Raw genomic sequence first — 13,444 nt, 5'->3', positions numbered from 1 at the left:
CCAACCGTCAGAGGGCTCCTCCTTATTTATAAAAAAATAAATCTAGAAAGTTTCCTCATTGCAGTCGGAAATGTCTGCTATGTCGGACGCATTAATTTGTTTTAAACGAATGTATAAGAAGAAACACGCTGGAGTTCTTTCCTACAGGAAATGCATTTCCAGTCCCTGGTTGGATTTATTTTCTAATCTCTATTTTTGTTTGAAGAGCGTTTATGCTTGAGAAGTGCTGCGCTTAATAAGCAGTTACTTCTGTAACTAAAAGTATGCGTCTTTTCTGTGGACATCACAAAATAAACGGATTTCAAATCCTAATTTTCTTACTTGATCCTTATAGGCATGTTAAAACCTTCTACTTTTTAAAAGTTATAATAATTATCGAAATCGTTAACTTTTAATGGCCACAGAAAAGACGACTGGTTTTTCTAGCACGTTTTGATACTTTTTTTAGTGGAAAAAAAAATATTTATGTAAAATGATTATTTATTATAATATGTGTGTGTGTGTTAATTTGAAATACCATAATATTTCTAACCCTACCTCCATGAGGACTTACTTGAAAGCAAAAAACTCTACCAGAAAATCTGAAAAGTTCACCAATAATTTTAAGAAAACTGCTGTTATTTAGCATCGTTGGCTGAATATGACCGAAGCCTATTTCTTATAGTTCCTATAACTATAACGTATAGGTTGGACCGCGACAAATAATGGAAATAGTTAACTTACTAAAAAATATGACACCTTTTTTAAACCAGCAAAGTCAACTTGGTAGTTACGTAGATGCGGTCAGCACATGATCAGTTGATCACACAATGACTTCGCATTGTACACTTTGCATATAACATAATTATTATACACAAAACAGAAACTATCGGTTTATTTGGTACCATTTTATCATAAGCAGAGTTCGGACAAATTATCTCAAAAATAAGTATGGTATGGAACAAGATATAAAAAATTGAACAATTTTTAAATGCAGTTTTGAGTATAATCTGGAAATTTTATTCAAAAATACTGTCCATAATACGAGTTTAATAAATCTTGACCTATTTTGAGATATAAATGATTTTCGATGGTTTTGCGATGATTTGTCCGACCTATGATCATAAGCGAATAAAAAGCCTCGATCAGAACGCAGGCCTGCATGAAAGCTTTTGTCCACGATGACGGTCATTTTTTAAACTAACGTCCTGTGTTCTATCCAATCTTTTAGAGCGGCGACGGTGGATTGGGCGGTGTACCTGGATGAGCTTTAGTGTTTTTTTACATTTTTTAACAATTCAAGAGTGGCTTGGTAACGGAGGTAGGTTACAGGTGTTCCGTATGGTATGGGAACTGAAATACTAATACGTATCATTTCCATTTCATTACTTTTTTGATCATAATAATAATGATGAAATAGAGGGTAAGACAATTTGAAAGCTAAATTAATTTTGTATCAAGCAGAAACGTCTGCAAATTAAGACAGTGAATTGTTCCACTTTTAATTTATATTCTAAGCTTAATTTGAAAGCTGTTATTTGATTTAAAAAAAAGGAAAAAATATTACCTGCAGGTACTACTGCAATAGTACTTAATCAAAGAAAGAAATTCCATCAACTGCATACTTGAATCCAGTCCGTTTTGTTAATTTATTACGAATCTTGGCTTAATTTACTGCTTTTAAAGGAATGGATGCGAAATGAAACGAATTCTTAAAGAAATAGTTTTATTCTCAATTCGACTAGAGCAAAGTAATTAAATTTTATTCGAAATGTTCTCAAATAGTTCGTAATACTGAAGTTACATTTATTTTTATAAATAACTTATTTTATTGCGTTCATGTCTACCGTAAAATTGGGCGACAAAGTATAAAGAAGCCACATTGTCAGGTTCAAAATTATTAAGTATCTTTAATTATCTGTTCGTAGTCGCTTTCCCTTACAAAGCGAAAAAAACGCTGGGATCGGCTACGGGCGTAGCGCTACGAAAACAACGGGAGTGAATGCGTTAAATTATAACTGATATAATATCATTAATTAGCATGATTCATTCGGGAAGAAGTCAAACCAAAAGAAGTGTCATGAAAGAGCCAGGTTTTAACTCTTTTGAATTGCATTATTTCAGTAGTTTGCGAACGAACTTTGTACAAACTGTTATTTTTTTGTGCTCTTAATTTCCCGTCTCCCACAAATATTTGACTCATATGATTACGCTCTGAAACTACCGAAATTATGCAATACGGTTCCGTACCCAAAGGGTCCCGACCCTATTACTAAGACTCCGCTGTCTGTCCGTCTGTCACCTGGCTGTATCTCACGAACCGTGACAGATGAGCTATACAGTTGAAATTTTCACAGATGATGTATTTCTGTTGCCGCTATAACAACAAATACTAAAAACAGAATAAAATAAATATTTAAGTGGGGCTCCCATACAACAAACGTGATTTTTTTGCCTTTTTTGTGTAATGGTACGGAACCCCACATATCAGAATTACCACAGTCCATGGTAAAAATAATACAATGAAACGTATATTTTCTAAATTCACATCAGAACTCTCTTCATTTGTAAACTCCTCATTTTCTTGGATTGTTGTTTTTTAGGCAGAAATGTCAACAATACTAAACTCGTTATTAACAGTGATTGAAAATATTTGAAAACTGTTTTACACTATGAGTAGAAATATATTTAAAAGGATTGCAAAGTGACTCTGATTTCTTTGGATAAATTATTTCTGTCTTGCCTCCTATCAAACAAGAATCTTTGGCTTATTTACAAAATATTCTCACGAAATTATCTTGAGTAAAAATATATTAAACTACAAATATATACATTCTTCATAAGAATTTAAAATATCGACATTAATCTTACAGCTTGGTTCTTATCTTCAACTAATATGTTACATACTTATTTACTAGGCTAGTCTTTATTATCAATAGCAAATACATCATGAATTTGGTATTGTTATAAAAAGCACAGATATTAGTGAGACCATGATAGTCCATCGTGGAGAAACATTAATGCCTGAAACAATAAAAGAAAAGTTTTAGTAGTCATCAAGAAAAGTGAACCAAGTATTTGCCTCGCATTAGAACTGAAGTTACTAAGATTGTAGTTACAAGAAAGGCAAGTGCTCGTCTCTACAACGCTTTTTCATCTCGACTCGTACTTTTCTGCCCCCTGACCCCCGCTCTCACCCTCTCACACTCACTATTTCATTCTCCATCTCTATTTCACCTTTTACCACATTGAATTCATATGCCAATTGTGGCATTGTCTCAAACACAGTCCACTACATTTACGAGTCTGCGAATACCTTTTAGTATTCTTCATAATATGTTATCTACTCTTCTGTATTCAAATCATCTGTCGTCCATAGTAGTTCATGTAAGGAATTTTTACAATATCCACTTATAAATACTACCTGAATAGGTATTAATAAATAATAAATAAATATTATAGGACAGTCTTACACAGATTGACTAAGTCTCACAGTAAACTCAAGAAGGCTTGTGTTATGGGTACTTAGACAACGACACTTAGACGAAAACACCCAAGACTTAGGAACAAATACCTGTGTTCATAAATGCCCTTACCGGGATTCGAACCCAGGACAATCGGCTTCACAGGCAGGGTCACTACCCACTAAGCCAGATTGGTTTTCAATATTGTCGGTATTGATGTTGAATATGTTTCATAGTAACAATTGATCGAGAATATTAAACTTACCACTATCTGGTGCAGGCGTGTGCACTGAATTTGGTGATTCAGGAAGCGTGACAGGTGGATCTATAAAAACAATAGAACGAATATTTTTATTAGTAGTAGTATATTTGACTGCTGGTTTACTAATGTGTTGCAGAAAGTTTTTTGACATATTTTTGTATTGCATAATGTTACTTGGCAGAAATGTCGATACATGTTATGCGAAGTGTATTTCTGACAAACAATATTTGCCAGATGAGGGTAACCTGTGACGGGAAACGAGTGTTTTAATGACTAATTATGTACAGTTGCATACACTGCTTTGTCTACACACATTATTATAAGCTCTGTGGTGTGTCCAGGAACCGCATGTTACGACCGCCGCTGGCATTTGATCACACTGTTTGCAACTGACATTTAATTTCGAATAAAACGCCATCTCGACTAGTAGTTACCTACTCGAAAATAATGAGGTCAAGTCAAATTCCTTTGTTTAACAAAGATATTAAAATATTAACTCGATATCGACGTTATTATTACGCAATAATAATATTTTCACAGATAAGACATTTGTTCTAACCATTTTGCTGGCCGTAATTTGCGTTTTTTTAAATGCATTAATGACGCATTATTGCGATTTATGATCAGTGTGTATATAGATGCAACATTTTAATCATTGGACCAAAAAAGGCTCAGATTAAATAGGAAACATACAAAATCTGTAGGTCAACTTAAATCTACAGGTTATTGTGCTAATATTTGGTTATTGTTCTCGTGTGAATTCATAAAAAGTTAATAAATATACACGGTGTTTTTATTAAATACATTTAAGCAAAATAAATGGCAAACCATTACAGCGCTGTTGTAATACAATAACATGCATTATATTTAACTGAACCCAATAATTAAAAACTAATATGACGTACATATCAATGTAATTTCGAGCATCAACAGTCCGAGATAGTTCTTGTGTTTAGTAACAAATGGCCTTAAGCTAAGTGTACACGCTCGTAAGGGCTTATCAGTTTTTTTTTATTGATTATCTTCAAAATGAAGTTAGTTATAATTCCGATGTCTTTGAGAAATTAACTTAATTCAAACAGAACCAGCACCCTTGAATATTTGTGTTTAAAAAAACACAAATATTCAACATGAAAATAAAATATTTACTCTTTTGTAGAGTTCCGTACCCAAAGTCACCAGTCTGTATCTCATAAACTATAACAACAAATACTAAAAAGTACGGAAACCTTAGCGGGCGAGTCCGACTCGGTTTTTTTATTTAGATTAGTTTTTGAGGAGTTTGAAAATTTTTGTCACCTCTATAAAATATATCCCTTTTCCTGCTAAAGTAGTTAGCGAGCGGCACTTGCATGTCGCAGAGAATCTCCACAGTCGGGGGCAAAGCGTCGACCCTGACCACGGCGCTGGTGAGCGCAGTATACCGGCCTTCCAGCAGCTTGATGGTGGTCTTCGCGTTCAAAGGCCTGCGAAATTACATGTCCAAAAAATTTGTAGTCACATTCGAATGTTTCCTGAATGACCTAAATGTTAAACATAAACCGAAGCTGCCTTATTTCTAATATGCCAATACCTAAATACCCGCACAAAGATGGCTACTAGCAAGAAAATGTAGTCCCCTTGTAACATTATGATAGCCCAATATATTAAATTTGTATCCCTTTTGGTCCCTTTGGCCGGGATCGGGAAAATACCAATTGTAGGAAATCTGGCGCGCCTGGTATTCGCGGTACGCAGGTTCGACTAACTTTCGTTGGGAATCCGAATTATTTAGCCTAAACTCAGTTTGGAATTTATGGACACTTAGTTTGACAGAAACCGCTGTACCGTAAAAAGTACCTATAGCTTGTCCTAGTTCGTGAAATTGTGTTGTCTAAAGTGATAAAATCATATAGCAGACAAGGTCATAGTACTTTATCGATTTCCATTAATCACTTACGAGACTATCGAGTCACGAAAATTAATTAAGGATAAAATATCCCTATCGGAAACTTTTATAGCCTACACCGGCAAAAAATATTTTTAGGAATTAATTGACTCTGGCGGGCGAGTCGTGTCACAAATTAATAAGTTTCTGCCAAAAATGACATTCTTAAAAATATTAATTTAATTTAATTAATTTAATTTTAATTGTTGCTGACTATACTTGGTACCGGTTTATTGTATTGTGTATTACGTGCCTATACATACTTGCAAAGTTTATAAAGGAAGGTTATAATCGACTTGTAAGATTTTATTACATTGTTACAACCTGAATTGTCGTCATATTGTCGACATTGTTAATTTTTTTTATTTCTGTGTTTGAATAAATAAAACGTTAGAGTTACGTTTGTAACACTAAGACTGGCCAGGGAGTCGTGTCACAAGTTTTTATTTTATTTTTGTATGTATTCATCTTAGCTAGAAATCATATTTTCAGATCCTGAATTCGCTTTTTGTCATTGCTATGAACGGCTCGAATCCCTTCCCTTATGTTTCCACCATAAGGAACGTCCAAGTGAGTGTTCTACGTTATTCGACAGCGATTTGAAAGTTTGTTGCGCGTACTGTTTGAATCGATTATGCGAATCGGATTCCCATTGTACTGCATTGGAGTTTCGTCTGTATGGAAACTGTTGAATTACAGTAATTTGATAGTACCAACGCCCATATCCTAACCATAAAGACAAATGCGACAATGGGATGCGACATAGAGACATACAGTTGTGTGCAATATAGCAGTCAAGAAGAAAAATAAAATTAGGGGAAAACTATAACTTTAGATCAATTATATTGGATCTTGTTTTATAATTCTTCTACATTACTTGACATTGTTTCAAATCTAACTGTAACCTTTACTTAACCCTTAAATCGACAAGGAAAAAAAATCTCAAACAAACTGTGCAGTATCTTTTTTTGTGTTATTATGTGGTTGTTTATTGTAGAAAAATCATAAAAAAATTTATTTTTAATAGTTCCGAAAAAAACATAATAATATGTCAAGTATGTTGGACGTTACCAGGTTCGGCGTAAAGTAATGAAATAGCCGCAAAAGGAAAGACGTCCAGTATTTTGGACGTTGCCGAGTATACAGCACTTTATGTGTATAAGTCAAATTAATGTTTTGTTTTTTAATAAATATAGAATAATTGCATTTTTTAATTAGAAATACACTTATCGATAATGTCAACTTACGTAATGAATTTAAGTAAAACCTATTATTTTTTTATATTTTTGTTGTTTCAACAATATCTTTATAGGTGTTTAAAATTTACCAGTCATTAACGTCATTATTTAACATTAAATAAACTTAGCGGGGTATCGTAGGATGCAGTAACATCTGAGCAATGGTTTTTACAATAATGCAAGCGCAAAAATGAAAAGGAAAAAAATCCGTAAAAAAAAATTATATTTTATGGATTTGGTTCATTAAGTTGTCACACGGCTAGTAATGACTTTTTAAAACATTTTGAATACCTAACATCCCTCTGTTTAATTTATGTACCACAAAAACTACCAGAAAATTCAATAATTTTACTCTTCGCTTACTTGGCAACGTCCAACATACTGGACTTAGCAAAATTGCCGTATAATCGACAACGTGAAAACTACTGGACATTAGACTTTTTACATGTGTTTTACCCATAAATACAACACATTTTTATATAAATTATATTGCAACGTAAGAAATAGTAACCTATTACATGTTTTAACGCTACATAATGCTGTCATATAAAAAATATTGAAATATGGGAAAAATGTCAGTCTGTCGGATGTTTCCTGGCTTGCAAGCCCTGCGGACTTTGATAAAACTATTATGTTGCTACCAGGAAAGTATCGCTATGCTTTAATATTTGGTGCAGGTTTTTTTCTTGGAATGTCTAGTATAGTGGACGTTATCGATTTAAGGGTTATTGTACTTAAGTAAAAAAATATATCATAAAAAGCGGCCTTTTTACTGACTCGCGAAAATTCTTATAAAAATGTAGACCCCTATGAAAGAAATACAATTGTGTACTATAATTGTAATTTAGTGTCTTGTCAATTATTTCCAAATTCCTAATATTTTCCGATTTAAATTATTTTAAATACCTAAAAGTTACAGGTGATTTGTCAAGTAATGTAGAAAAAAAGATCCAATATAATTGATATAAAGTTATAGTTTTCATCTAATTTTCATTTCCTTATTGACTGTTATTATATTGCACACACACAACTGTAGACAATATTACACATGGAGAGTCAACAAATCGCATCTGTTTTTTACATTGTTTAGGTCGACTACAACGACGGTAGTCGGTAAGGTAAGTAATGTTTAGGTGAAAAAAAGGCCAAAATCCTTGTAACTCGTTACAGCTTAAATACATTGTCATAGATATAACTATTAAAATTGAAACTACGTCCTTTTTCATTGTCGAGGACTAAGTACCTAGGTTTTGATGTTTTTATTTGTCCTTTTATGATGTCACCATCCACTTATACTCGTCTACTCAATACCTATCCGTTTACGAATTAACTTCTAAATGTTACGTACCTAGTAAGTAACCTTTTGTCAAATGGAGCACGAGAGAAGTTGAATTCCAACGGATTTCTACGAAATATTAGAATTATAGTAGAGATGGAAATCTCGGTGCTCGCATACTTAATGACATTGAGATCTTCTGTTATATTCGATATTCACATTGCAAGGCAATGCATATTGAGGGTACCGAGGCACTGTTTAACATACAGCGAATTTTGAAAATAATTGCTTCCAAAGTCCAAAACAAGGTCTTGTCCCCTCCAACTTTTGAACCGGACGTAAGGTAAACGTCCGGGTGCTCGACATTTCAAAGGAAAATATGTATATGTTTCGTGATATTATGTTTATTTACACATCTATACCATACATATCCCTCAAAGGGATAAGTTCGCCTTTGTACATCTTATTATTTGTACCATGTAATTTTTAATGTGTATATTTGTACAATAAAGAGTTTACTACTACTACTACTACTACATATTCATCTCGTAAATTAATTGTAATTAATATTGTGCATGGCAGATATTATTTAAATGTAAAATAATTAATTAGTTATTAGGCACGTATGTAAATAGTGAGATTCCTGACGCCCATTAAGATTTGAGGAGTTTCCCTAAATTCCTCAATGAACTCATCATCAGAGCAGAACTGGACCTTGACAAAAATGTATCGTTGTACCTTACTTGCTTAGCAAACTTAACGAGAAAGACAAATATGGCCAAACGTGAAATACGGGTCATTTAAGAGTACCGTTCGTTCTGGTCTAAATCAGCAGTTACACTTCATCAAATATCACATTTTTATTGCAAATTGATTTGTTGAGGAAAATACAAAATTTGCTAGATGTATGCTAATAAGATTTGAGGAGTTCCCTCAATTCCTCATGGATTCGATCATTAGAACTGGGTTCTTACAAAAATAGAACCAACTTCAAACTATATGATTTCATAAAAAAATGTATGTTTTGAGGTAGCATACCTAAGTACATACTTAAAAAACAAACGATCAAATTGATAACCTCTTCCTTTTTTAAAAACCTTTTCCCTTTTCCTTTTTTGGAAACTTGTAATTGGCTCACTTGCCAATGCTTATATGCTTCTATGTTATTACCTAACGTGTTACTTTAGCTGTAAGTGTTCTTAATAAAAAAAAAAAAAAAAACAAAAAAGTCATTAATAGCGATCAATCTCGAAAGTTAGCAAAAAATAATGTTTAGCGGCCCGCTACTTGGTCAACCGGGTGAATCTCCATAGCAAGGCAAGGTACCAGTGCAATAAATAAACTAGCCGACAAAAGCAGCTTTTTATTTTCCATTATTATACCAAAATGTTTTATGTTAAAATTTTGTTTCCTTTTAACAAACTCATTATTTATGTAGTAGAATACAATAGATACTTGTTTCACAAGGGGGCAAAGTTGTTGTTTAACCGCTCGTGCTAATATTGATACCCGAGCAAGCGAAATATGCCAAAATATAACCACGAGCGTAGCGAGTTTTTCGAAAATGGAATCTTAAGCGTTGCGAGGGTTAAACAAATTTTGCTCCCGAGTGAAACACAAAATTTATCACCACACCAACCGAAAAAAATATACTAAGATATTAAACAAAATCGAACCAAGTCAAATCCAAATGAACGTCATTAAATATGTATCATTCAAAATCATTATTTAAAAGTCAATTCTACCAGCTAACATAAGGAAATAACTCAAAATTTGCATCTGATTATTTTGCCCCACATGTGGATAAAATGCAACTTTCTCATCAGTTTTTGAACAATGAAGAGAGTCTTTACCAGCTGGTGTGGTAAAAAAATATTTGTAATAAATATGGACAGTTTAAGTACCTTGAGTGCTGTAAAAGTTTTTTGTCACCGGCCACACCTGTTTACATTAATTCCGTGTGTTTAAAATTTCCAGTTTAAAATCAGTACTTCAGTACTGTCCACAGGAGAGACAACTTTTGTTTTAAAAACTGTGCATGTCCGCACACCACATGACCACAGCCTTAGGACTGGTGGGTAAAGCTACACAACTCACGACTCACGTGTGCTGTGCAATTCCTCAAAATTAACATTGCAATCCGTCTAGCAGTAAATGTATCCTGATACCTACTACATATACTTTTAAACTACATATTGTATGATTTGGTAATCAGATAATTTATAACCAGGAGGCCGATTTTGTTTCAACAATTTGATATGGTTTTCATTTCATTTTTATAAAAGTCTTGGGTCACTCACGCACACCAATAGGTGCAAACGATATACATACATGATGAAATAACTCCTGATTGTATTTCGGAAGAACCAATCAGCTTGAGCCGCTGGCACGAATCACAATGCGTCGCAAGCGTATCAGTGGTCATCACTAATGATGACACGACTCCCCACCCTACTCATCGTTTATTATGCCCGCGAACCAGCGTGAGCGATGATCAATTATAATAATAAATTATAAAATCTTATTATTAGCTTGTACTCGTATCATAGCAAGAATAAAATCTTGACATTTTCATTCAGAAGCGGCCTCCGAAAGACGCTGCACTCCCTACAGTGTATTTTTTGCCCAAAGGTATTAGTAATACAACTGAAGGCTTATTCTGATTGCAGTAACTGGTTATGAATTTTGTCTTGGCTACGGATTGTACTTACCTATTTCCTGCTAAGATAATGAGTTCCGGCTTTGGAAACACTCCTTCAGCTGAACAAATGATGTTGAGGTACCCGTCGTCCAGCCTGTCTTGTATCATGTCGAAGCGTGTTTCTGGCACTAAAACAAAATAGGTATTTTTATTATATGAGTATATTATAAATAAAAGTATAGAAATGTATTGTAAGAATTTCTTAATATGATTTGATTACATTATTTACTTATTAAGACTAACTCGCATTTAGGTACCACAGTTATCATGAAATGGACACACTAAACTCTTACGAATTAAATTAACATATTAAACCAAAATTATTAGTTTATTCTTGATTTGAATTTAAATTGCATGCCTTTTGATATAGACGTCATTAACTCGCAGTATTCCAATCGAAGCATGCTATAGGTACCTACATCCAACGGTCTATGATCACGCAAACTGTATTGGATAACAAATGATGGATGTGTAAAGAATTAAGTAACTAGAAGAGCGTAGTATTTTATCGCATCCCTGCAGATGAATCCGTGTATGATGCCTACTTGTAGGATAAGTATTAATTTATGTTACTTTATCTGCACACATATCATAAACCCTCTGCGATGCATTGAAAAACCGAAAATAATGGCCTGCATTAAGATAAACTGTTTTGTTACAACAAATTTCTTATCTGTGAAAATGTTATTATTGCGTACCTAATCGAAATCGATTTTCTTCATCATCATCATTCAATTTAAGAGCTGTGGGCTCTGGTCGGTGCAGCATTTCGTTGCCGGTTTTCTTATGACAATCAAAATCAGAACGTCTCTGTGTAAAAAAGCATTTTGTTTTGACCTTTGTTCTAATATCAGTCGAGATGACGTTTTATTCGAAATGAATATCAATTTTATTAATTAATGCCAATTGCAAACAAATTTGACATGTTAGTCGGATTCGAACGATATGGCAGTCGGCCTCCGAGTTTAGTTTGTCTCTGAATTAAAAAAAAAACTACAAATGCGTGATATGCGTGAGAAAAGTATAAAATTAGTTAATTAATTAATTATTAGTTAGTTAATTAGTTTTTGTTGTTTATAAATACATCATATGTGTAAAGATAAAATGGTGTATGTTGTACATAATTAGGCATTAAAACACTCGTGTGATCCTTTTATTCGTATTTTAATGCATTTCGTTATGTGGCAGCACTAGCAGTCACATAGAGTACAGCTAGGTATTACAGCCAGAAATCAGGCTTAAAATCCTTTTTTAACCTCACTTTACCATATCGTTTTTCTGAGTGCTCACAATCTGCTACCAAGTAACCAGTTTTTACCTATGCTTTAAAAAAAAGAAAAGTTTATATGATGCACATATGGGAGTTTCCATTCACTTTACCTCATTGTCGATGGGTTTAAATATTTATGGATTTTATCGTATGCAAGATGGCAATTTGTATTCCATTAGTTTAGCTTGCTGCTTTAGTTTTACTTCGCCTTCTTATGATCATAGGTTAGATTGATTTGAACTTGTTTACTGTGCGTTCCAAAAAGGATCCTTAATAGTTTGCTCAGTTATTTTGTTTGGAATTTGCTTCATTTTATATTAATGGAGCATTAGTGGAGCATTAAAGCCACAATTGGTTTAGTGTGTTGCCTGAATGGCGGTTTGGTATATTATTAGGCGATGCCCAGCCTCGTGAATAAATTCCACGCTGTTAAATTAAATAATAGCAGTAGGTATCAGTCAGGTAGGTATATTTCTAAAATGTCACTATGTCTTTATTAATGCCAATTTGTTTATTTACATAATAGATACGATGCAGAGGTATTACAGTAACTGTACAATTAATAAATTAATAAATAAATTAAATTAGTATAAACTAAATTAATAACTAGCTTAAATCTAAAATAGGCCCTTGAGGCATTGTACCAAGGATGCTGGCGGCATTTCCTCATTGTATCGCAATGCTGATTTGTTTGGAGCTCATCAATAGGTTTAACATGTATTTACATTGTAGGTACCACAGATAAAAAAATAGTATTAAAAAAAGTACGAGTAGATATATAGTCAATTTCACTAAATGACTAAATGAATCACAAATAATAATGTACTGTCAGCCGGAGTGAATAGGGATGGCACGGTAAATAGGGATAAAAACCGGAAATGACATTTACGGAGGCTAAGCCAGGTTACCCACGTGGCCCATTGTAAAGACCAGCTATCGCTTTCCAAGAGCTAATAACCGTACACTGTCTTGTACTAACCGTACAATATTCGTCGTATATAAAGCTCCCAATAGTCCCAACACCTTGACACTGGCTAAATAGTCCCACTGGACTGAAGCCTGACTGAATATTATTGATGCTCCGGTTCTATTACATTTACTTTCCTTCAGAGTTCCTCGACGTTGTGAACACGCTTGCAGGAAAAAAACCCTCTTTTACATCCCCCGTAGTCGGACTCTGCTTACGCAAAAAATAGTTTTGTTAGAAGGGCATGCAGGTTGTACAACGGGAAATTTCTGAATCTCGATATTTTCTGTGAGAAACCTAATAAATTTAAAACACTATCCATGCAGTGTAATAACCCAAATCATTAGTTTGGCGCTATTA

At 33.7% G+C, this 13,444-nt stretch overlaps 1 protein-coding gene across 1 annotated transcript in view; it reads right to left on the bottom strand.

Annotated features, from left to right (window-relative positions):
- The window catches only part of LOC134741698 (uncharacterized), a 491,852-nt gene that overhangs the window by 451,122 nt on the left and 27,286 nt on the right, over positions 1 to 13,444 (bottom strand). The window contains exons 4-7 of the mRNA XM_063674576.1: positions 10,858 to 10,975; positions 5,005 to 5,171; positions 3,709 to 3,768; positions 2,259 to 3,003 (exon numbers count right to left, since the gene is read on the bottom strand). Of these exons, the coding sequence (XP_063530646.1) occupies positions 2,927 to 3,003; positions 3,709 to 3,768; positions 5,005 to 5,171; positions 10,858 to 10,975 (422 nt within the window). The 3' untranslated portion in view covers positions 2,259 to 2,926. The remainder of the gene's footprint in view (positions 1 to 2,258; positions 3,004 to 3,708; positions 3,769 to 5,004; positions 5,172 to 10,857; positions 10,976 to 13,444) is intronic.

Source organism: Cydia strobilella, chromosome 5 (assembly GCF_947568885.1).
Source record: "Cydia strobilella chromosome 5, ilCydStro3.1, whole genome shotgun sequence".
NCBI lineage: Eukaryota > Metazoa > Arthropoda > Insecta > Lepidoptera > Tortricidae > Cydia > Cydia strobilella.
This window is presented reverse-complemented; position numbering and strand designations above follow the sequence as displayed.